Source organism: Callionymus lyra, chromosome 7 (assembly GCF_982586985.1).
Source record: "Callionymus lyra chromosome 7, fCalLyr1.hap1.1, whole genome shotgun sequence".
Classification (NCBI taxonomy): Eukaryota; Metazoa; Chordata; class Actinopteri; order Syngnathiformes; family Callionymidae; genus Callionymus; species Callionymus lyra.
The window spans coordinates 16475330-16497736 of NC_141824.1; the positions used below are offsets into that span (position 1 = coordinate 16475330).

Sequence of the window (22407 nt, forward strand, 5' to 3'; positions counted from 1 at the left end):
TTACTAACCAGAAGCGCTATATAACTACAAATTACTTACTCACTTACTTACATTTGATGTGTAGCTCGCCCTCTACTGGACATTGTCGTCTCCTCGATAGTATAGTGGACAGTATCTCCGCCTGTCACGCGGAAGACCGGGGTTCGATTCCCCGTCGGGGAGTCCCTAAATCTTTTGGTTGTTCTCCAGAGTAACTGTATTTTATTTACGTTACAATCACACTATGCTCCTTGTTGAGTTACAATTTTAATTATAATGTTTAATAAAAATTAAACACATTTTAATTATACTGACATACTGAATATATATTTTTTTAAAACAATACAACAGGGCAAAATAATAATAAAAAAAAGAAAAGAAAAAAGAAGCAGGACAAATAGCAACACCTTTCACATGATTAAAATCTAAATAGGGAACGTCGCTCTATTCAATTTCAAAATACGCGCGTCAAATAGCGCCCGACTGCCCCCCTCTGGCCGATAATCGTATTGATTTTCAGTGCCAACTCATACCATTTCACTACCATTGAAAATGAATGGAGAAACTTTATGGATTTTTAGCGGAAGGGACCGGGGTTCGATTCCTCGACGGGGAGTTGCTAAACCTTTTGGTTGCGTCCAGAGTAGCAAAGTGACCACTTAGAGGGAATAAAATAAAATGATGCAAATGCAAAATGACTTTCGATAAACATCACCGGACAGGTTGACATTGCTCGAAAAAAACACGTTTCAAAATGACACAATTTATATACAAAAAGGATTCTCAATTCCAATGACAGCCGATCAGTGGTAAAAACAAACCTTTCCTTTAAATGAACCACGTTTTAACACTAAAGAAAAACCCCAAATGGAGCTTGCACAACACATTTAAAGAGAGTTGTTGTGCATTACTATTTTTGTTACTTTAAAGTTATTTGACAAACAAGACAAACAGCGTCAGAGAGCAGATCAGTGGTAAAAAACAACACCTTTCAAATGGTTAAAATCTAAATTGTGAATGAAGCTCTATTCAATTCTAAAATACGCGTACAATAACGTCATACCGCCCTCCTGTGGCCGAAAATCGTATTGATTTTCAGGACCAACTCATACCATTTCAATACCATTGAAAATGAATGGAAAAACTTTAGGGATTTTTAGCTGAAGTATACGCGGCGGCCGACGCAGGAGACCGGGGTTCGATTCCCCCACGGGGAGTTGTTAACTCCTTTGGTTGTGTTCCAGATTAACTTTATTTAAATTAACATTGCTAAAATAGACTCCAGGATCACGTGACCACTTAGAGGGAATCAAACGAAAACATGCACCTTGTTGAGGTAGAATTTGAAAACACATTTTAATTATACAGACATACTGAATAATTATTTAAAAAACACACAAATTAAAATTGATAGAGTAGGGTTTATACCGGCCAAACCCGCTTGTTCGAATTCCTAGGCTGGTGCGCGCTACCAACAAAAATAAAAAAACATAATAATAAAAGAGAGAAGCGTGAGAACAGTAGACATTTTAATGAAAGGTGTATGAGCCTCTCAAGTCTCAGGCATATATTGTAAGTGTTTTGATGGATTCGGGTCGCATTAGAAGTTTCTCACAAACGCAAACACAATGAATAAATAAATATTTTATTTGTACGAATGTACAGGTATGTGCAATTTCTCAGATCAGATCCCTGAGGCTGAGCAGTGGGCGGGACTTACACACGTGGATGACATTTGATTGGCTATCAGCATAGACAGTGAAACGTGAACACAGGTACAGTCCATCACAACAATAGCAACACAACCAAGCTCCTGAACCACAAAGATGTAGGCCGTTGCGACGTCCTTCTTATTCCAATTTTTTCTTTTATTTTCTCACGGACCGGCCCAACAGCCCTAGAGGGAAATCCCCTGTATCCCCGTACGCCAGGACGCCCTTATTAAACTTGGATTAAATAAACATTCGACTATCATTTATACAACTTACTGTGCCTTTGGTTTATTTTAATTTAATATTCATGGATTAAGTTCTATTGTTGTGATGAGACAATGGTGAGGATTTTGACCAACAACCGTTAGTACCGAGGATGTAGCTCGGTGCGCCATCTTGAACCCCCCCATCCCCCTCCTCCTGAACGCCGCTGTGTCTTCTGCACCTGCCGGCAGGTGAGACGTGTCGTCATCACGGCAGCAGGTGCTTCTCCGGACCTCGAGCGTGGTTGTCCCGGTTACGGTGACGTCATCGGCGTTTTTTTTTGGAAGCGACAACTTCTCCTCTTGTTCCCCTGTGTGGGCGCGCGTGCGTGTTTGGTTTCGGTTGGGGGTCCCCCCAGTCCCCCTCGACTGGACCGCCATGCCGAGCCGACAGAAGCAGCTGCTCTTTTCCACCTGCGGTCTCTCCGGCTTCTGCTGCGCTCTGACCGCCGCCGTCGCCACCGGACTGCCCTTCTGGGTCTCCGGTACCGTCCTGTGCCGCACCGGGGCCGAGCTGGTCAACGCGTCCGGAGCAGAGCTGGACAAGTTCCTGGGCGGCCTGAGCTACGGACTCTTCATCGGGGAGAGAGTGAGGCAGTGTGGGCTCGGGGGGAGACCGTCGACCTTCTCCTGTAAGTCCATTAAAAAACTCATGATGTGTAGGAATAACAAGTATGACTCAAACTGATCAACACTAACGGCTTTAAGAAACAGAAAATGTGAGGCGCTCATAGTTCTGCCTGACTGGGTCAGAACTGAGGTCTATTCCGCTCTATTACACAATCATAGGATGCACAAACAAAGCTCTGAGTCCCATGTGTGTGTGTTCAGTTTTCCCACAACTGCAGGCGTCGGTTCCCGTGGCCCTCCACGTGTCGACCATCTTCTTCTGCGGCGTGGTGGTCGTCTTCTGCTCGCTCTCCTCCATCTTCTTCTTCTTCAACGCCTTCGGCCGTCCGTATGAAGCTCTGCACGGCCCGCGAGGACTCTACCTGTGGAGCCTGGTGTCATGTGAGCGCCGGAACCCACCACTGAACCCCGTTTAAAGAGGGTGTGTTCTGAACACGTTTGTGTTTGCAGGCGTGTCCAGCTGCCTGGTGATGGTGCTCTTCTCCTCCGAGGTCAAGCTCCACCACCTCTCCGACCGGATCTCTAACTCCAGTGAGGATGTCTTCACGTTCCAGACCTACACCGAGCATTACGACCGCTGCTTCTGGCTCTTCCTCCTCATCTTCCTCCTGCAGAATCTCAACATCCTGCTGACAAGACTGGCTGGAATACAATTCCCGTTCAGGGAGGGAAAGCCCAGCGAGGGCAGTGGCGCCATCGACCTTATGTACTGATGTCTGTGACCCCCCCACCCCATTGAAGTCTTGAGGCCTCCAAGGCTCACAGACCTTCAAGAAGTACGCAGACCTCCAAGGTCAACTGAATTCCGCAGCCTTTTAAAAGATGTGAAAACTCAATAAATAAGTTTGTGACGTTTTTTAATTGTAGGCAAATCTTCTGCTCCTGCCATTTAATCAACAGTCAGGGTCAATGTTTTTGTGTCTGGATTAGGTTCTGATCAGCAACCGGGGTCAGACCATCCCACTCCACTGAAGCGAGGTGTAGACCACCATGCCGTCTGGACCCGGCGAGCAGAGGAGGACGGTCTTCTTGACGTTGGATCCCAGACGGGCGACCGCCAGGATGTCGAGCAGACAGACGCTCTGGTCCAGAGGCTGGCAGACGGCGATGAAGTGGGCGTGGAAACGGAGAGGGTCACCTAGAGAGCAGACAAATCGTCATGACAACCAACCCCCCATTAGGGTGGAGAGACGGTGTATGTGGGACAGACCTGGGTAGACGAGGAAGTCTCCCCCGAACTTCCCTGCTGAGGTGAGGAAGAAGCCCCGCCCTCTGAGGTCCTTGAACACTTGGAACCTGGGGTCAGACTCCATCGTGGTCGGGCATCTGGTCCGGAGGAGAGCCCGGGACCCGGGACAGTTTGAAAGTCTGGCCCGTGCTGTGCTTAGCTGGACCGCCACAGCAGATCGTGGAAAGACGAAGTTCTTGTCCAGAGCGTTCAGGCGTCCCTGCAAGTCCTCATTTGTGATGCCATCGTCTTCTGGGTCAGAACCTGACGGACCAGACCCCAAGTAAGCTTGATCATGGCAACAAGACAAGAGACTCACCTGCTTTCATAGCCCTGATCAGATTGGACTTCTTGTCCTGCAGAGCAAGCACCTGTTGCTCCCGGTGACTCAGCTCTTGCTGCTCCTCATACAGCGCCACCTGCTGACTCAACTCTGCAACACCCTGCCAGCAGAGTAAGGATCAAAGTCAGGTCATCAAGTGTCCAGGACATCCTTTTTCAGGGAGAAAACGGGTCACGTGGCAGGAAGGGACTATTGACTTCCCCCTACAGTGGGTGATACAAACTCACCTGCACAGGTGGTGCAGCAGCAGCTAAACATTGTCCTCGGATAAGTCTCTCCTCCTCTGGCAGGAGCAGCAGCGGTCGTCCCAGTTTGACGTTTTGTCTGGGGGTACGAGCGAGTGATCCGAGCAGCGCCCCCACTACACCCTGTTGTCGAACCGCACGCAGGTCTTCCACCCGCCACAACAGGGGGTTGGAGTCACAGACACTGACGTCGATCACAACATCAGAGGAGCCAGAGGAGTCTTCCATGTCGGATGGACCTGCAGAGACACATGGTTCGTGTTTAAAATCTCTGACCTCACATGTGACCCCTTTACGTCTCATCCGCACAATCACGTGTTCATGAGGCTCTTCTGCAGTAGCTGTCAGGTTGAATACATCCACTGATCAGGTCGTTTTTTGGGGGCTGGACCCTGAGTAGGACCTAAGAAGATGGAATTATCGGATGCTTGTCATTGTGACTCGAGCAGACATCTGAGAGTCTCTGTCCCCCAGACTTCTCACAGTACTCCAGTCTAGACCCTGTGATAACAATGTTAGCTTCGACGTTATCATGCGGAAGAAAGACTTTCACATTCAACCCTCTGCAGCGGTCGTATCGTGCAAAGTAAGTCTGGTTAACTAATCGCTTACAACTATCTACAATCCACCAACAGCTAGCTTGTTGATGTTAGCTGTTTACATCCCGCTCACACGTGAGCTCGTCCACTTTAATGACGACAGCGGAAATGACGCAATCAAAACGCGCCTGTAGTCTACGTGCATATAACTTTACCGAGAGCGGAAATGTTTTTATTATGTTTTAGATTTTAAACTTCTAAACTATAATAACGAAACATGCAACTGAAGCATTAACTCTGTAATAATAATGGTGCATTTACAAAACAATCTGTTTAAAGTAGTTCATTTCACACATTCTCAGAAACGGATCTTTTTAATGACGTCAGCAAAACAGCAAAAAAAACAACATTTGTCTTGGATAAAGTGACCTGTTAGTGACTTTACAGATAATGACATGGCCATGTCTCTCAACCATATTTATTTTCACCCTCGAAACTTCCCGAGTGATGGTTGCCCTAACAAATGTCAGAAAACTGCAACTGTGGTGAGTCATGAGTTTTGTCAGCCTCAGCTCGGAAGTTTATTTATACTTTTGTTGTCAACACAGTTGCATAGCAACAACTTCACACACGTCACATGTCTCATGAAGAGTTCTGGGCCTACAGCTCCAGCTCCTCTAGCTCTTTCAGCAGCTGGGCCTCCTTCTGGATCTTCTCCAGCTTTAAAAGAAAAACAGTCACTTCATCAGAAACTGGTTATCATTAGAACATCTGAGGTTCTCACCTGGTTCTTCTGCAGGACTTTTCCAGACGCCTGTTGCTCCTTCAGCTCCTCCACAGCTTTCAGCTTCTGGAAAAAAAAACAGACCAGAAGCCTCTTCAGAACCAGAACGAAGTGCTCTAGTAGTGAACATAAATTTACACACACTTCAGCTTCTCTGAGGATCATTGTTGTATAGTGTAACTATATGTGGTCTACCTTGTCACTCAGAACATGAAACATTTGACTTCTGATTAAATGATTGAGACTTAATATATGATAGAAACATGAATCTAACTGAAGACATGTTTGCATTCCTGTGTTACTCTGTAGACCAGAAACATCTGTTGATGTTCAAGATTGACAGAGCTGTCAATCATGTGCTCAAACCTACAGAGAAGAAGTTACAGGACTGAAATGTTTTATATGCTTGCAACATGGTGAACCATTGACAGATCATTATGTAGTCACGTGACTGGAGAGAAACATCACCTTCTTCAGGCTCTTGATCTTCTTGTCCGTCTCAGAGTCTCCCGTGCTCGCTGCTGATTGGTTGCCGCTGCTAACAGGGGCCGATTCAGTCACGGGTTCATCACCAGTCTCCTGCAGATACCAAAAACAGCTTATAGTCTTCAAACCTAACTAGTTCCCTCGGTCATTAGGTCACCTGTCGAGCCGCCTTCTTGGCCTCACGCTTCCTCTGGTTTCTCAGGGCAGACTTGGACAAGTTCTTGTCTCCCGACGAAGCCCGCATGTTCTGTGGCAGTTCCTCCTCGTGCTGAAACAAACAGACATTGACTAGGGGTTCAGACGCTAAGACTTCAGCATCACTGACGCACCAGTTTGGACTGGGATGTGGCAGGCAGGTGTCTCAGCGCAGGGGGCCGGTAGGCCTGTGTGGGAGCAGCATCTGCGCTGCCCTGGTATTTTATGGGCTTCTCAGGAAAGGTCCGAGGGGGGAAGGGCTGCCAGCAGACCTCCCACAGCTCGTTGCCTTCAGCCACGTCCCAGCGGTGCAGAACTGAGCCCGTGTAGTGCCACAACTGGTAACCGTTGGAGACGCGGAGCCGAGGAGAGCAGGTCGCTGTGACCACATGCTCGCCGTCAGGACACCAGGAGAAGTGGGTGGAGTCTGGAGACTGAAGTTTGGACACCTGAGGACAGAGCAGATGATGGTCAGGACAACGCTTGAATGACACCAGTGCGAGCTGCGCCACACCTGCTTGTACTTCTTCGCATCCCAAACTTCCATCTGACCGCGCAGGTTCCCGAAACCAGCAAGGACCAAAAGGTGTCCCTGCGGACTACAGAGACCAGTCAGGCTGCCACCTGGTGGGCATCAGCACAGACTCACCTGTAGTAGCAGGCGTTCCGAGGTCCAGTGCCGAAGTCGAACACAGGGTCACACTTGAGGTTGAAGATGGTGGCTTTAGCAGGCATGAAGCCATAGACCACGCAGAACTCTGAGGAGTTGGGACTCCATGCAACATCATAGATTGGTCCATTCTTTTCTGTGTCGGGGGTTGAGCGTCACATGAGCGGTCATAATTCACAGGTGGTGCTCATACTCACGTAGCTGGACATGGGCTGTTTCTCCATTGATGGCGAGGTAGTGTAGTGTCTGCTCCCCGTAGTACGACGCCCCAGTTTTGTCCACATCCGTGCTCGCTGTCACCAGCACCGCTGAGCCTGCGGGTGAGAGCGGGTCAGGTTCTGCAGCAGCACGTGCCTGTTGACCAGTCCTCACCTTTCGGGTTCCATTGCATGGACACGCGGTCTGCCTTGAAGAAGCTCTTGTTGGCACGCGCAGCAGTGGGACCCTCCAGAACCGGGTACTGATACAGACGAACAAATGACGGCGCACCCTTGGCACCGGGGACATAGACTGCTACCTGATGGGGACAGATCACAAATGCATGTAGTTATAGCAAAGATGTAAAAAAAAAAGAGGTAATCTCTTTTTGCTTTTTTAGCAACGTATCAATTGTCGGTATGTAGGGGACAAAAAGCATACTAGGACAGAACACCTGCTCTTAACTAAGTGATCAAAAAAATCCTTTATTTAAAAATATACCATTTTATGTAATTCAATGATAAAATAAAAACATTCAGCCTATCAAAATATTAATTATTATTAAATTTGAAAACAATAATTGAAGGCCTAAAAAAAAAAAAAAACTGTTCAATACTAATGTTTTCAAGTTTTCAAATGTTAAATTCAACCATCGCAATATCTAGAGGACACTGACTTCCATACACTTGATAAACTTTCTTGTAAAACATGTTGCGCTTAAGTAAAATTGAATTACTTAATTAAATGAAAGGGTATATATTTTATATCAGAGTTGCCCACACTTTTTCATCACTAGTTACTTTTAAAATGACCAAGTCCAAAATATCTACCTTCATCAAAACTGCTAAATACAAGTACATACCTTACTTAATGACTTACATTGAATGGAATGATAACAGTCATGGTGGAAGGATGTGTGTATTTAATAAATAATCCTAATGAAGGAAAAAGCTTTAAAGGTAGACCTGGATTGAGTGAAGTAGCACATTTCCTCATATTTGGATACCTATAAACTTTAATGAGCCCCAGCCTTGGGCTCAATGTTAAGGTTAAGCAGAGATTTTTGATGCAACCAAGTCAACCTCCACATGTCCTCTAAATGGAAAACACATAAATGTAGTGATTGGCTCAAGGAAAGCAAAGTCTTGAAATGTTTTTTGTCGAAGACTGAGAGATCATTTTTAAACTGCTCTGTGTAACGCACATTGCCAAGTAATGCTCAAGCTTTCTATTGCATCTCCTGCACTGATGTGAGTTTTTGTTATCCAAAAAGTTCTCCAATTCATGCATCTGCAGCTTTATGGATAGATGTTGCATTTTGCATAACTTTTTATTTTTTCATTATTGCAGCTCTAAACTAAGTCCACTCTAAATTAGGGCTGTATTGATACACTAATACACTTTCATAGGTTTCTTACCTTCGGAGGGGACGGTCCAGGAGACAAAGCGTGGTCTGAAACGTTCTGCAGGTGGAGTTTGTTGGCAATCACATCTGGAAGAGAAGAATCGGATCAGATTGGTCAGGCTTGAGACATCGGAACCTACCGTCCTACCAAAGTTATTGTTTTCGTAGAAATGCAGCTCGTTGTTGACGCCTCGCACAGTGACCTTCTCGTCACTTGTCCAGCCAGGACACCTGCGTCATTACATGACATCACATGACATCATCACAGTACTGCAAGTCCATAAAAAAATGGCGGACAGCTACTGACCAGGACGTCTGCTGCTTCTGGTAAAAACACTTGAGCTGCTCGCCACTCTGAAGACTCCAAAGCTGCAGGTTGGCCTCCCCCTGAGCTGAGCCAGGACTCTCTGTAACAACAAAGAGACTTGTCTCAACTTCTGGGGACTCTCTTCTTTGATTCACTCTTACTTGTATAGGGTCTCCAGGTGGCCAGGATGCTATTGAGTGGAGAAAACTCAAGCGTCACAGTCTTTTGAATGTCAAAGGTCTTGAGCACGGAAAAGTCTGAGGTGGTCACCACGGAGACGCTGGAGAACAAACATCACCACTGAATGTGCAGAACATTTTTGTCACCCGGCGAATCATCATCACTCACCGGTCATTGTTGCAACATCCCAACAACGAACCATCGCTGCTGAAAGTCACACACTTGCTGGCACTACAGACACAGTCACAGAATAAGTCCTGAGGTATTGCATGTCAAGCACATGATTGATTGACAGCTGTGTCACCTGGGGAAACAGGTGAGTTTCTGGAAGCTGGGGGGGCCTCCGAGAAGGGATGTTCCATCAGATCCTCGCACTGGAAAATAGATACAGATTGTCATGTTGTACTTCACGATTTTTCTTAATTTAACAAGGAGGAGGTCCTGGGTCAGACCGAGGAAACGGCCTCTGAGGCAGAGGAGGAGCCTCCATATCAAACCTGTGTTGAGTGAGATAAACTTCAATTGTATTTGTAGTGATTTTTGTTTGCACCCAGCGTAGCTCAGGATAACGAGTAGTTGACGGTTCGATTCCCTGAGTGAAGTTTCAACGCGTGCACAGATTGTGTAAGACGTGCCGGCCAATGACACGAAAGCGTATTCATTTATACCTCAGAAACGGAGGACACGTGAATTAAATTACACACCTGCGAGGGAAGGGACGGGCGCCGCCATATTTTCTTATACCGGAAAGGCTAATCCAATTTTCCGGAAACGCGTCATAGCACACCAGGCGGGACGATCAGCGCCACGTCAGCAAACAAATCAAAACTTTAATAGACGGCAAATCAATTCAACAACAAAACAACGACGTGAGTTTTCAGATCAGATGTCTGTCTTTTATTTTAGATAAAACCATCATAAATCAACTAAAAGACATCGCGAGGCGGAGCTGACTTCCCGTCACACAGCAAGTCGTCGGTGGTGTACAAGAACGGAAATACGTTTTGATTTCAAATTAAAAGCTCGCAACGGAGTTAAGCGGAGGACGTTTGCGTGAGGCGTCGAATAACTTTATGTTTTAGTTGTGTTATGTCATTATACGACTTTTTTGTTGAACCAAGAAGTCCCGCAATTTTTAAAGCATTATAAAAGAAAATAAAGACGATTAGTTTGACAACGTTTGTGCCGATTTACATCGTCAACTTTGTCTTATTGTTCTCCTTCCACCAGGGGGCGCTCTCTTCGGCACCGCTTTCGTGGTTTTTTAAAAAGTTGTAGCCGGAAGTGCAACTCGTACATTCTCTAGCTTAACTTTCAGCATCCACGGGAGGGGCGTGGCTTGATCTTTTTGAGTACGTCGACAATAGCAGGAGAGTCCAGTCCGACGAGGAGAACACCTGGAGCAGCTCCCGAGCCACGACAACAACTTCTTCAGGTAGAACGCAACAACACGTCACCATGGTTGCCAAGCAGCGGATCCGGATGGCCAACGAGAAGCACAGCAAGAACATCACGCAGAGAGGAAACGTGGCCAAATCCACGGTGAGTCGTGTCACAGCTGCCCCGGTGTTTGCGGTCGATACGCTCGGTAGTCGTGGTTAAAAACCCGCCCGGTAGTCGAGGACGGTTTCGGTTGGAAGTAGCAGAACCTATAGTCACAACTCTTCCGTAATCGATAAACGAATCAATCGCCAATCAATTCGAGCAAGTGTGACGTCAGCTGATGCCTGTTAAACACGTTTTCAGTTGTGACGTCATCACTTTTGTTACGTTTAAAAAAAAAAGTACATTAAGTATCAACTACTGGGAGTCGGTTTCGATAGTAGGGTTAAAGGAAACGATGACGTCAGCGGGGAGACACGCGTCAGTTTGATGCATCAACACGCTCGTGCCTCTTGAGGTTGTTGGTTCAAGTCCCTCTACTAACTTCTCACTGTCGTGTTCCAGAGAAACATGACAGAAGACAAAGGAGTCGGACCCTGGCTGCTGGCTCTCTTCATCTTTGTCGTCTGTGGCTCAGGTCAGTGCTGCTCTTCATCATCATCATCATCATCATCATCATCATCATCATCATCATCATCATCATCATCATCATCATGCTCTTTATTTCTCCACATTATCATCTCCATCTAGATCCTCATCTCTTGTTGTCACGTCTCTTGGACTTTTTTCTCAACCTCTGCATTTGTTTAATCTGTCAATATTGACGTTTGGTTATTGATTAATAATGTTTTGACAAGTGACTTGACATCCAAACCTGTCGTCGATTCATCACAACTCTCTCTCTCTCTCTCTCTCTCCTGCAGCCATCTTCCAGATCATCCAGAGCATCCGGATGGGAATGTAGTTCAGCCCGTCCACTCTCTAAACATTCCTGAACTTTGACCTACGACCAACCGAACACAAACACATAATGTCTGGATCCAGCCCCCCCACCACCACTCACCACTCACCAGTCACCAGGTTGACAAACCAACTTGGGGAACACACATCTGGTCTCTGTGCCTTGTTTACCTGTGCCTAAGACCCGCCCACTTCTGATAGCACTATCGAGTGAGGGAGGGTCAAAGTCCTGCCATCTTCCTCGCTGTCAATCATCTTGTGCTCCGCCTGCTTCAAAGTAGGATGAGCATCCCTGGGAGGATTTTCAAAATAAAGTTTATTTCTGAAGACGCCTTTGTGTGTGTGCAGTTTTGTTAACGTGTGCGTTTGTGTTGGGTTTCAACATGTGTTTACGTGTCTCTGCCGTGACCTTGAATGACGTCCAAACCTTGTCAACATGTTTTTTTAATGGAAGCGTTTGTTTGCTTTTGGGGTGACTTGACATGGCAACTCCTGCAGGGGGCACCACCTTAACATGGCGCTCCTGTGGCGTCATCAGCTATTGGAGGGTTCAGGCTTGAGTCTGATGGCCCACGAATTGGCCGACACCACGTCACCACGGTGCTGGAGCCGGCACGTGTACACGCCCTCCGTGAACTCGTTGGCCACAATCCGGAGGTCTCTGTCCTTCATGACAATGTAGCCCGGGACGGATGCGGAGATCTGCTCCCCGTCTCTGAACCAGCTGGAGAGGGGAAAAAATGGATGACTACTACCTGCTTCATAAAGGGGGGCGCTTCTGAGCCACCTCACCTGACTTTGGGGGGCGAGCGCAGGGTCTTTGTGCCGCAACGGAAGCCGACCAATCTGCCACGAGGAACCACCTTCACCTTCAGGTTGGCAGGGGGCGCTGTGGGTGTTGCTGCTGCCTCTGGAGGTTCTGGGAACACAGGGGGGGAAAACTTGAAATGGAACACCAGACAATGGATGGAACACACTCACCAAAACACAGGTCGCAGCTTTGAGGGCAGTTCTTCCTCATCATCGTCTTCCTCCTCTCGCAGAAGTTGAGACGTGCCCACGACGCACAGCCACGCTTCTTGTCCACGCAGCCTTCAGCGAGACTGTGTTAGAACTTTCAACAATAGCCGATGCTACATTGTCATCTGCAGTATTTTATTTGTCATTATTTTAATGGATTATATTGCTAGTAAGTGTGTATAAAATGAACCATTTTTTTAGAATAAGCTTGCAACTGTTCAAGGCATTTGTTCATCTTTGTGTGCAGTAAATCTTCCTGCCACTAGATGGCAATGGTCATCTGACTGTGAACAAGAAGATACAGTCGACTCCAGCAAATGAAAACTTTCGTTTTGGTTTCCGTAAATTCTGCAGCGACGGATTTAATTCTGCTCCATTGTAGCTTGTGCTAACATGCCTCTTTATCAGTGTCAGTGATCACCATAGAGTCTCTGGATCCCCCACACGTCATCCTGGCCGAGGTCCCGCTGGCCCGTGTAGGTGGCATTCGGGTGCATCAGGGCTCGAGGGTCACTGGAGTGCCAGAGGCCGAGGGCGTGTCCGATCTCGTGAGCTGCCACCTGGACCAGGTCGTTGAGCCAGACCCCTGAGAAAACCACACAGGTCGCAGGTCGCACAGAACCCCAAACACGCACGGCGGTCCAGTACCTCGTCTCCAGCTGAATCTGGACTTCCCGAGGATCCAAAACTCGTGGTTATCGAAGTGTATCTCTCCTCTGGGGGGTAGGAAGGCGTGGGCCAGTTCGCCGTTCAGGCCGTCGAAACAAGGGTGCAGAGGAGACGAAAAGCAGTCGCTGTGGTTGAAGGTGAAGAAACCTGAGACACACATATGCATATAAAATATCACACACTTATCTGTGATCCACAAACAACACCACCCACCGATGCTGATGTCGGCTCGGCCGTCCCTGAGCTCAGTGAAGGTCAAAGGTGAGACGTCACTCCACTTGGAAAAAGCTATGGCAACCGCTTTCCTGGTGGTCTCCGCACTGAGGCTGGTGGGAAACCTGCTTATCCTGGTACTCGCACACAAACGGATACACACTTTTACACAGACACTCCCACACAAACACTTGTTGTGGCTTCTAAACTGCATTTGTGTGTCAGTGTGAGTGTGTTCACCTGTAGGTGAGGTTGTTGTGTGTCCACTTGTGACCCACGGGATTCACAGTGTAGCGTCTGTGTCTGGTGAACTCATTGTTCAGTCCGGTATCAGGGGGCACATTCACCTCGTCAAGGGCCTGAAAAAAAGGGTGCCGTTCTCTACACTGCCACCAGGCGGTGTCCTGATCCGAGGGGCAACACCAGGTGGAGTCCAGAACTGGACACGGACCCCTCCTGACCTCCTGACCCCAGAGACTCCAGAGTCCACAGAGCCAGACCTCGATCATTGTCAATACATTATAACTTCGTCTATTAAATTTCAAACAAAAAAACACCAACTGTTCGCGTTAATTTAAGTCACGTGACGTGTCAAGCGCCCGTCAGTGACACTCATTGAAAAAGTTGTGACCCACCTGTGACCTGATCGCGGCTCCTTCCGCCGTCATGACGCCCATAATCGTCATCATCATCACACTCATCTTCATCGCAGACTCCCCAGCGTGAGCTCCGGACAGTCGGGAAAGTTCGGTCCAGTCTAGAAGAGACGGGAGGAAGTTCTCGGCTGCAGCGCAGGGGGGCGGGGTCAGGTGTTGGTGAGCCGTCGCTCAAACTCCTATAAAGAATGCGAGTTTAACCCTCCGCCTCCCGGACCGGTTCGGGTTTTGAACCTCCAGGTTTCTGTGCACATCTGGACCTGCTCAGGAGGCTGCAGGGGTGTTTCCGGAGTTAATGTCCCCCGGGCTCCAGATGTTCTCCGCATCTGTGCAAACAGCTGCAGTGCTCAGACCCATTAGACTTTTTGTGGGTCCAGTTGTCCTGGTCCTGCTGCTCTGTGCTGATCCAGATCCAGGCTTAGTGAAGCATTCTCTAGGGGTCTGCTGTAGGTGGCGTCCTGCCGTGGTGACCCAGAACATTAAAACTGGACCTCAGTGGCCGGTCAAGAGACTGACCCTGATGCTGTGATACGGACAGGTGCTGACCACTGCAGACCAGCAGCAGTTGAGATCCTCCATTTATGAAGCCGTCGCCATGACGACGAGAGCAAACAGCGAAGACGTGGGAACCCGAGGTGTTTGTTCTTCGTGTTTGAATGTGTCGAGTCTTCAACCTGAGGGAACCAGCAGGACACATGTGTGTCTGCAATACACAAATGTTGACAAAAGAAAAGATTCTTCCTCTGGAAAGACCGGAACTCAGGGAACTTAATAACCAACTTAACAAGACAAGACAAAACACATCTTGAGTTCAGTCTTCGATATAACTTTTATTGTTGAACAAAAATCACCTTCATTTTGATCGTGTTAACACAGTTACACCATCAAATTTAACACTGTAGACAGACACTCTTGGGAAATACAAACAAAAAAAAGGATTTCTTTAGTGCCAAATTGCACGCTGGTGAACTTACACTATCAGGTTCCAAGAAGACCATTCAATAGACATCCCATTATTTTCAAACGAACCATTTAATCCTCCCGTCGCCCTTCATTTTCCGCGTACACCCCAGTTTCTTTGCATCGAGCTAAAACGGGTCACTCCGAGTACAGGAGCACCCCGCTATATTTCTGGCATCCTTTACCTAAAACCACAAGGAACACCACAAACACATTGGTTTTCAGTCACCGGGTCAGCTCGCCTGAGAGGCAATCCAAGGGTCAAACCCCACTGGCAGGAGCCAATTGACAGTGACGAGTAAAGGGCAAGTCATTGTTTAGGCAGAATTGGCTAAAAAATAAACTCAAATTGAAATGTTTGCGAGAAAAACTAAGTTTAGAAACAGGTTTTTAAATCCGGCTCGAACACAGATCCAATAGGTGGTACTGAGCAAACGGACAGCAGTAATTGGGGGGGTAGAAATTCAATGTCTACACCCGTGAGCCAATATTCTTTGACTGAATCCCAGGGCTCTTTGTAGCCCTTTAGGTGATGGAGCTCTCGCAAGAACTCTATTATACACTAACACTGTACTTCACAGGAAAAGCAGCTAGTATACTGTACATACTGCCGAGTGACGATAGGTTTGTTGTTTTTCATTTTCTGATAAACACTACATTTAACATGAACCATAACGAGGGCATATAGAGCTCATAAACATCTGCCACCATGGAACCCTTGAGCACCTTGTGGGAGTACACCTTTAAGTGTGTGATTTGGGTTCCACCTGTTTAATATGCAGAATGTACACCAAGTGAGTGTATACAGACTGTAACCAAACCCACACGTTATGTATTTTTAGTAGCAGAATTTGACACCGAATACAACGGTATAACACCAGATATACAGAACATATATAAACAGACATCAACTTGGTCGTCAGCAGAACAGTCACAGGTAAGTAAGGCTGAAACACTGTATTTTCTTTAGATTCTGATTTTCTCGCCCAGAAACCACAAAAATCAAAACCTAAAAAAACCACAGAGCATCAGATCCATGTCCTCGAGGATCTTCGTGTCGATTATTGTTGGGGGGAACAACGTGAAGGATCGTGGACGTGACTAGACCTCCAGGCGTCACCTGGACTCGTGTTGCTGTGCAGGAGACTCGGTCCAGAGAGAGAGAGAGAGTCGCCCGGTCGTGACAGGAGGATTCGGCAGCGTTCGTTGGTGGTCGGTAAAGAAGGCGAAGATTGACGCGGATTCTGACGCAGACCATCGAAGCTAACGCACGGCTAACTGTTAGCATCCGGAGCTAACGTGCCGCAGTGGCAACGCCGTGCTGCAGTGCGGACAAGAACCACGGCTGGCGACGCTGCTATCACTTCCTACCGGTTACTCGAGGCTATCCGATGTCCGTTTTATCTCCGGGATACATTCGCGCTGTAAAAAAAAAACCTCCGTGTCACGTCTGACCGCAGAGGAGTCGAGTCGTCCGGTCACCGTCAAGATGGAGGCGGTCAGCTGACTGCTGCAGGGCGCCCTCTGCTGTACCGAGCGCGTCAATGCACTTGTCGGTGACGTCGGCGCCCCTTTTCACCATCATCCGCTTTATCATCATCATCATCTTCCTGCAGCATGTGAGCTCCGAGGCACAGGTAAGTAATAAAGAAAACAGGACAGGTCCAGTGTTGAATCTCAGCTTTAATGATGAAATAATAAATAAGGTTTATTTTTTTTACAACGATTGTTCAGCCACACAACTTCCTGATAAAACATGACATCGCCACAGATCACATCACATCGACAAAATAGTCCCCTGAGATCGCGTCACTGAGACGGAGGGACGACCGAGTGACGGAGGAGACGCCCGCGGCGCCCTTGTTGCCAAGGAGACCAGGGGTCAAGGGACCCATGGCGTCATCTCCATTATTGGTATCTGCTTCCTGTCCCGGTGCCGGTCCTACGGCTCTGCCCCCTGCTGGCCAGTTGTTGACGTGAGATTAGTATCTTGCAGCTGTCATTTAAAATGTAAAAAAAAATGCTGGAGTCACCTTCATTCTGTGCTTCTCCCACCCACGTGGGGCTCACGTCACAGCGAGCCAAGGTCGGGGGGGAAACCCTCGATTGACATGACGGTTCATCAAGACGCCTCGAGAGAGAGACATCTGAAGAGCAGAGCAGTTTGCCACCAGTCACTGCTGCAGCGTCTGTGCCCTGAAGGTGTCTCACCTGCGCAGACGTCTCCAAACACATAGTAGCACTGCTCAGAGAAGGCCTGCTTGTTCACGGCGTGTCGGATGTAGCCCGACTTCAGCAGGTTGGCGGCGTATTTCCGAGCTTCACGCCGGTCGACGAACCCATCCACATTCCGGAGCAGCCAGTCCACCACGTCGGAACCTTCGGAGGAACCCACCACAGAACATTAAAGGTCAGCGACCGACACACACTTGAGTGAGTGTGAACGTGTTGCATCGAGGTACCGATGAAGGCGTGAGGGATGGTGATTTTCAGCCATAATCTGTCCCGCACTTCCACTCCTGACTCGGGGTTGGACATCAACTTCACCACCATCTCCATGTCAGAGTGCACGTTCAAACCAACGTCTTCATGAACACCTGGAAACATCACAAAGACCAGCCAATGTTCACACAACCATGTTCCTGCTCTTACACTAGAGGTGTGAAAAAATATCGATACACTTAAACATTTTAATGTTTTCTTTTCCTGATACTGTACAGATATTAAACAGCACTGTATCGATTTTGTCATTATATTTATCATCAAATTGTATTTTTATCAAACTTATGGTTTGCAGTTCAATAAAGTTTATACATGCAAATATTCACTAGGTTGGGTTGAAATAAAACATCAGGCCGCTAGATGGCAGCAGTCAATACGTCCTTCACAGATAAAGGAACAATACAATCTTGTTAGATCCTGGCTATTACTGAGGACAAGAGGATACAGTCGAGTCTGGCAGCTTTTAAAGCTGATGTTTTAATGGAAGTAAATCAATGCTATTCGAAATAATGAATGGGTGAATTTCTTTTTTTTTAATATTGAAAGGTTATATATGAAATGCATTTTTTAACAGAACCAGCGTTAACACCTGATACAAGATAATTTTAAAACATGACATCGCTTGACAAAAGTTCTAGAGCAGGTTTCGAACCCGCGACTCCAAAATAGGAAACATCCAGTAACTCACTGAGTAAAACAGACATTGTGGATAAATGATGTGACCACGATATTAAAACATCATTCCTGTTTAAATCCTTTGACATCAGAATCTACTGATTGATCGTGAGATGTAGTAAAAGATGTTTAAACTACAGACGTTAAAACAAAGTTGATACTTTGTCATGAAAATATTAAAATTGATGCGGAAGTGATGACGTCACATGATCGTTTATGCATGCAAGTATGATCAAGTAACTTGGTACTTGTTTGGTGTTGGCTGGTGTTTTTTTTATATTGAATTTAAAAGGCTTCAAATTATTTATATTGAATTTAAAATGCTTCTAATTTTTTAATATTGAATTTAAAATGCTTAGAATGTTTTAATGTTGAATTTAAAAGGCTACGAATAAAAAGTTGAATTATTGAAATTAAAACATAACAAATATTATATATTAAACTAAAATAAAACAAATATGGAATAATTTAAATTATTTCAACCTTTCAATATTTGAAAAAATAAATTCAACTATTAAATATTCTGATGGCACTGATCTACCTTCATAATGTTTGGACTTTTTTTTGGAATTTTGAACTTAATGAAAGCCGTTAAAACGTCGTCAAGAGTAATGCGATCTAAAATCCAAGTACTCAGACAGTACTACAGATATATCTTCGTTCCTCCAGTATCAAATTATATTGTATTGCTGCTCCTGTATTGTGATACGTCTCAGTACACACCCCAAGTCACAACCCCGTTCCTGCTCACACACACTCGCACACACTCCTACTGTAATGTGGGAGGAGTCTTCCAGTCATGGCAGCAGTGTGCGACACCCAGGCTGCCGGGTCGATGGGCCGGACCGGCTCACCTGGTGGATGACAAGCAGGTGTCAGTGACCAACATGATAAGCTCTCAGCACAGGGGGGGGGTTCATACTTCTAGGGAGGGTTAAGCCACAGCGAGGGCTCGTTTCCCAGCATTTGGCCACTGTCAAAGTCACTGGACTGAAGAAAAAAACACAGGTGTGAGCGCTGCCACCTGCAGGCTTGGAGGACTAACAGGAACTCACCCGGGTTGATGGACGACCTCTCGGAGGATCCTGACGGCGTCGTCGTTGCTCGTGTTCTCAAAGTTGATGTCGTTCACCTGAAACACGAGCCGACAATATAAGACCTGAGCTGCTGCTGAAGAGACTCCGGGACTCGAACCTGCAGCAGCATGTCTCCAGGCTCGATGCGAGCGTCCGCCGCCACCGCGCCGCCCTTCATGATGGAGCCGATGAAGATCCCTCCATCTCCCCGCTCGTTGCTCTGACCCACGATGCTGATGCCCAGGAAGTTATGCTTCTCTGCACACACACACACATGCATCTGCTGAAGACTCATGTTTCCTCCCTGACCGTCAGCTGATACTCACCCATGTCTAGTGTAACCGTGACGACGGTGAGGGACATGCTGGAGTCGGTCACGCTGCTGAGAGACTCTGACTGAAGCACACACCAAGTCAGGGTGACGATCAGATCGGTGTGTGTCTGTGTGTGTGTTTTGTGTACCTTATCCATGTGTGGGGTCTTGGGTTGACGATGACGACGCCGTTGCCGTCTGACCAGTTTAGGCGACGAGCTGCTTTGACTGAACCTAATGACATCACAAATAGACCTGATGACATCACAGACATACCCAATGACAATCACAGCTGGACCAGGAACGAAGGGGGACTACGAGCAGTCGGGGGGGCACAGGAAAAGGAGTGTTTGGTCTTACCTGAGCAACAACTCGTCCGCACATCGTCTCAACAACGGACTAAAGTTGTCGGTTATATGACTGTGCCGAGACCAGGCTCATAATCATGTGACCCAGCAGCAGCCAATTAAAGAGCAGCTGTGCAAACAGAGTTTTTGGAGCGGAAGATGGTGCTTGAGGGGTCTTTGCGACTAATCGCAGCTAGTGCGGAATGGGCGGGGGGGGGGTTAGTGTTGGGATGGGTTGGGACAACTGACCTTCCTCCGGAGTCTTCCTCAGATGAGGTGAGGCTGCTGGTGTCCAGCTCGCTGCTCTGAGGGTGACACCGGCTGTCACCAGCAGGGGGCTGCACGTCCCTCGGTTTAGGCGGTTGGCGACCCCCTCCTCTGTGGCTCAAACTGTCTCCTACGGATGAGGAAGATGTCTGTAGGTGTGCGACAGGCGGTGACTGACGCAGGTGAGGACCGATGGTGTCGCCTCGTTTCTGCAGTTCATCCTCCTGTCCACTGGAGGCATAAGACCACAATTAACTTCATGGGTTCTTGTATGTGTGTCACAGCAGTTGACTCACTGGAACGATGGAGGTCTGGAGTCTCCGATCCCACCAGTCCGATGTGGTGTTGGCTGAACGCGGGTGTCCAGAGAGTCCACTGACCCCGATTCTTTCAGGTCCGACACCTCGGAGGAAACAAGCTAGAGGAGTGTTGGTGTGTGTATATAGGTTTGTGTGTGTGTGTGTGTGTGTGTGTGTCTCTTACCCAGCAGACGACTCGTCCATTGACACATGGCAGTTTGACATCATCGTCACTGATCTCTTCCTTCACCACCCTGTCATACACACATCTCCATCATCATCTTCATCATCATCTTCTTTATCATCTCCATCACTATCATCTGCATCACTATTGTCTTCTTTATCATCTCCATCACTATCATCATCTTTATCATCTCCATCACTATCATCTTCTTCATCATCTCCATCACTATCATCTTCTTTATCATCTCCATCACTATCATCTTCTTCATCATCATCTTCTTTATCAGCTCCATCACTATCATTTTCTTTATCATCTCCATCACTATCATCTTCTTTAGCATCTCCATCACTATCATCTTCTTTATCATCTCCATCACTATCATCTTCTTCATCATCATCTTCTTAATCAGCTCCATCACTATCATTTTCTTTATCATCTCCATCACTATCATCTTCTTTAGCATCTCCATCACTATCATCTTCTTTATCATCTGCATCACTATAGTCTTCTTTATCATCTCCATCACTATCATCTTCTTTATCATCATCATCTTTATCAGCTCCATCACTATCATCTTCTTTATCATCTGCATCACTATCGTCTTCTTTATCATCTCCATCACTATCATCTTCTTCATCATCATCATCTTTATCAGCTCCATCACTATCATCTTCTTTATCATCTCCATCACTATCATCTTCTTTAGCATCTCCATCACTATCATCTTCTTTATCATCTTCATCATTATCATCTGCTTTAGCATCTCCATCACTATCATCTTCTTCATCATCTCCTTCACTATCATCTTCTTTATCATCTCCATCATCATCATTATCTTCATCATAACCACATCAACATCTTCACCGTCATCATCTTGAACATAATAATGATAATAAATGTTGTTTGTTGTGCCTCGTCATTTTTTAGGTCAACGATCATGACGTCATCACCGACCCTGCTGAGCCGCCATCGCCTTCACGTGACTCACCCGAAATCGTCGTCCACGGATTTAAAGAAGTACTTGTGGTTCTGTTTGTTCAGAACCTGCTTGAGGTCCGCCAGGGTGACGCGCTGCGCGGGCACGTTGACTCGGACCAGATAAGGAGTGTCCTGGTCCTCCAGGTGGTAAATGACCCGCGTCTCCTCCATGTTCTCCTCTTTCAGGCCCGGTTCGTTCGTTGTGGGAGGGTCCGGCAGTTACCGCTGAGCCGCCCCAGGTGTCCCACGGTTCCGCTACCGAGACAGAGGAAGATGCGCGCAGCCTCCACCGGAAATAGCTGCGCGAGTCAGACAATCAAATCAATACTTCCCGCCAACCCTTCACAATAAAATGACTCCTAATCGATCTTGAGAACGGGATGGTCGTTGCAGCATGTTCTGTGTGCGTCAACTCACAGGTTTGTTTGGAGGAAAAACAACGCGCATACATTGCCCGGTTCTGATCATTTGAAGGTACTTAGTTTTCTTTTCGAACAATAATGTTTCAAAGTAAACGACGTCAACAGTTGATGGCTATATTCACAGTTCTCCTTTTAAACCACGTTTCATTATTGAAATAAAATAATATTGTGGTATTTATTTCCATGGTAACCCGTGTGTTTGTGTCATGAATATTTTGGGGCAACATTTGATGCATCAGGGTCTTTGCCATGTGAGTTCAGGTGTAAGGATGCTGAGAGAGATCACATCCAAGGTCGAACAGAACCGACAAACTTCATA

General features: G+C 46.9%; 6 protein-coding genes and 1 non-coding gene across 11 annotated transcripts; 3 read left to right on the forward strand and 4 right to left on the reverse strand.

Annotated features, from left to right (window-relative positions):
• The first annotated feature begins 90 nt into the window (after nt 1–90).
• trnad-guc (transfer RNA aspartic acid (anticodon GUC)) lies at nt 91–162 on the forward strand. The gene has a single exon. It is a non-coding gene; the product is annotated as a tRNA-Asp (tRNA).
• A 2131-nt stretch (nt 163–2293) lies between these two features.
• clrn1 (clarin 1) lies at nt 2294–3439 on the forward strand. The gene is made up of 3 exons (XM_087795995.1): nt 2294–2586; nt 2786–2965; nt 3035–3439. The coding sequence occupies exons 1-3, from the start codon at nt 2334–2336 to the stop codon at nt 3295–3297; spliced, it is 696 nt and encodes a 231-aa protein (XP_087652121.1). The 5' UTR covers nt 2294–2333; the 3' UTR covers nt 3298–3439.
• tsen34 (TSEN34 tRNA splicing endonuclease subunit) lies at nt 3434–5207 on the reverse strand. Of its 3 annotated transcripts, XM_087795993.1 has the most exons (6): nt 4954–5207; nt 4710–4803; nt 4383–4639; nt 4132–4255; nt 3795–4076; nt 3434–3722 (listed from the first exon to the last, which is right to left on the reverse strand). In XM_087795993.1, exons 3-6 carry the CDS (start codon nt 4626–4628, stop codon nt 3535–3537), a joined length of 840 nt encoding a protein of 279 aa, XP_087652119.1. In that variant the 5' UTR covers nt 4629–4639; nt 4710–4803; nt 4954–5207; the 3' UTR covers nt 3434–3534. The 3 variants fall into 3 exon arrangements, with proteins under 3 accessions (XP_087652119.1, XP_087652120.1, XP_087652118.1); XM_087795994.1 differs by lacking the exon at nt 4710–4803; XM_087795992.1 differs by having other exon boundaries at nt 4710–5206.
• An 87-nt stretch (nt 5208–5294) lies between these two features.
• On the reverse strand, nt 5295–9952 carry eif2a (eukaryotic translation initiation factor 2A). Its single transcript, XM_087795991.1, has 16 exons — nt 9869–9952; nt 9469–9538; nt 9333–9395; nt 9146–9264; nt 8985–9084; nt 8826–8908; nt 8691–8764; nt 7447–7591; nt 7272–7388; nt 7054–7210; nt 6919–7003; nt 6539–6853; nt 6367–6477; nt 6192–6302; nt 5724–5789; nt 5295–5659 (listed from the first exon to the last, which is right to left on the reverse strand). The coding sequence occupies exons 1-16, from the start codon at nt 9894–9896 to the stop codon at nt 5600–5602; spliced, it is 1704 nt and encodes a 567-aa protein (XP_087652117.1). The 5' UTR covers nt 9897–9952; the 3' UTR covers nt 5295–5599.
• Nucleotides 9953–10521: 569 nt separating this feature from the next.
• Nucleotides 10522–11836, forward strand: serp1 (stress-associated endoplasmic reticulum protein 1). Its single transcript, XM_087795998.1, has 3 exons — nt 10522–10706; nt 11112–11184; nt 11471–11836. Exons 1-3 carry the CDS (start codon nt 10623–10625, stop codon nt 11509–11511), a joined length of 198 nt encoding a protein of 65 aa, XP_087652124.1. The 5' UTR covers nt 10522–10622; the 3' UTR covers nt 11512–11836.
• Nucleotides 11837–12041: 205 nt separating this feature from the next.
• mmp23bb (matrix metallopeptidase 23bb) lies at nt 12042–14077 on the reverse strand. The gene is made up of 8 exons (XM_087794899.1): nt 14045–14077; nt 13650–13768; nt 13410–13549; nt 13176–13343; nt 12949–13113; nt 12489–12599; nt 12300–12426; nt 12042–12231 (listed from the first exon to the last, which is right to left on the reverse strand). Exons 1-8 carry the CDS (start codon nt 14075–14077, stop codon nt 12042–12044), a joined length of 1053 nt encoding a protein of 350 aa, XP_087651025.1.
• A 2618-nt stretch (nt 14078–16695) lies between these two features.
• Nucleotides 16696–21935, reverse strand: dvl3b (dishevelled segment polarity protein 3b). 3 transcript variants are annotated; one of them, XM_087795989.1, is made up of 14 exons: nt 21677–21935; nt 20689–20758; nt 20502–20623; nt 20188–20436; nt 19741–19825; nt 19605–19674; nt 19397–19536; nt 19258–19334; nt 19125–19192; nt 18976–19056; nt 17488–17622; nt 17237–17404; nt 17059–17172; nt 16696–16985 (listed from the first exon to the last, which is right to left on the reverse strand). In XM_087795989.1, exons 1-14 carry the CDS (start codon nt 21835–21837, stop codon nt 16798–16800), a joined length of 1728 nt encoding a protein of 575 aa, XP_087652115.1. In that variant the 5' UTR covers nt 21838–21935; the 3' UTR covers nt 16696–16797. The 3 variants fall into 3 exon arrangements, with proteins under 3 accessions (XP_087652115.1, XP_087652114.1, XP_087652113.1); XM_087795988.1 differs by having other exon boundaries at nt 16696–16982; nt 18970–19056; XM_087795987.1 differs by having other exon boundaries at nt 18970–19056.
• Between the last annotated feature and the right edge of the window lie 472 nt (nt 21936–22407).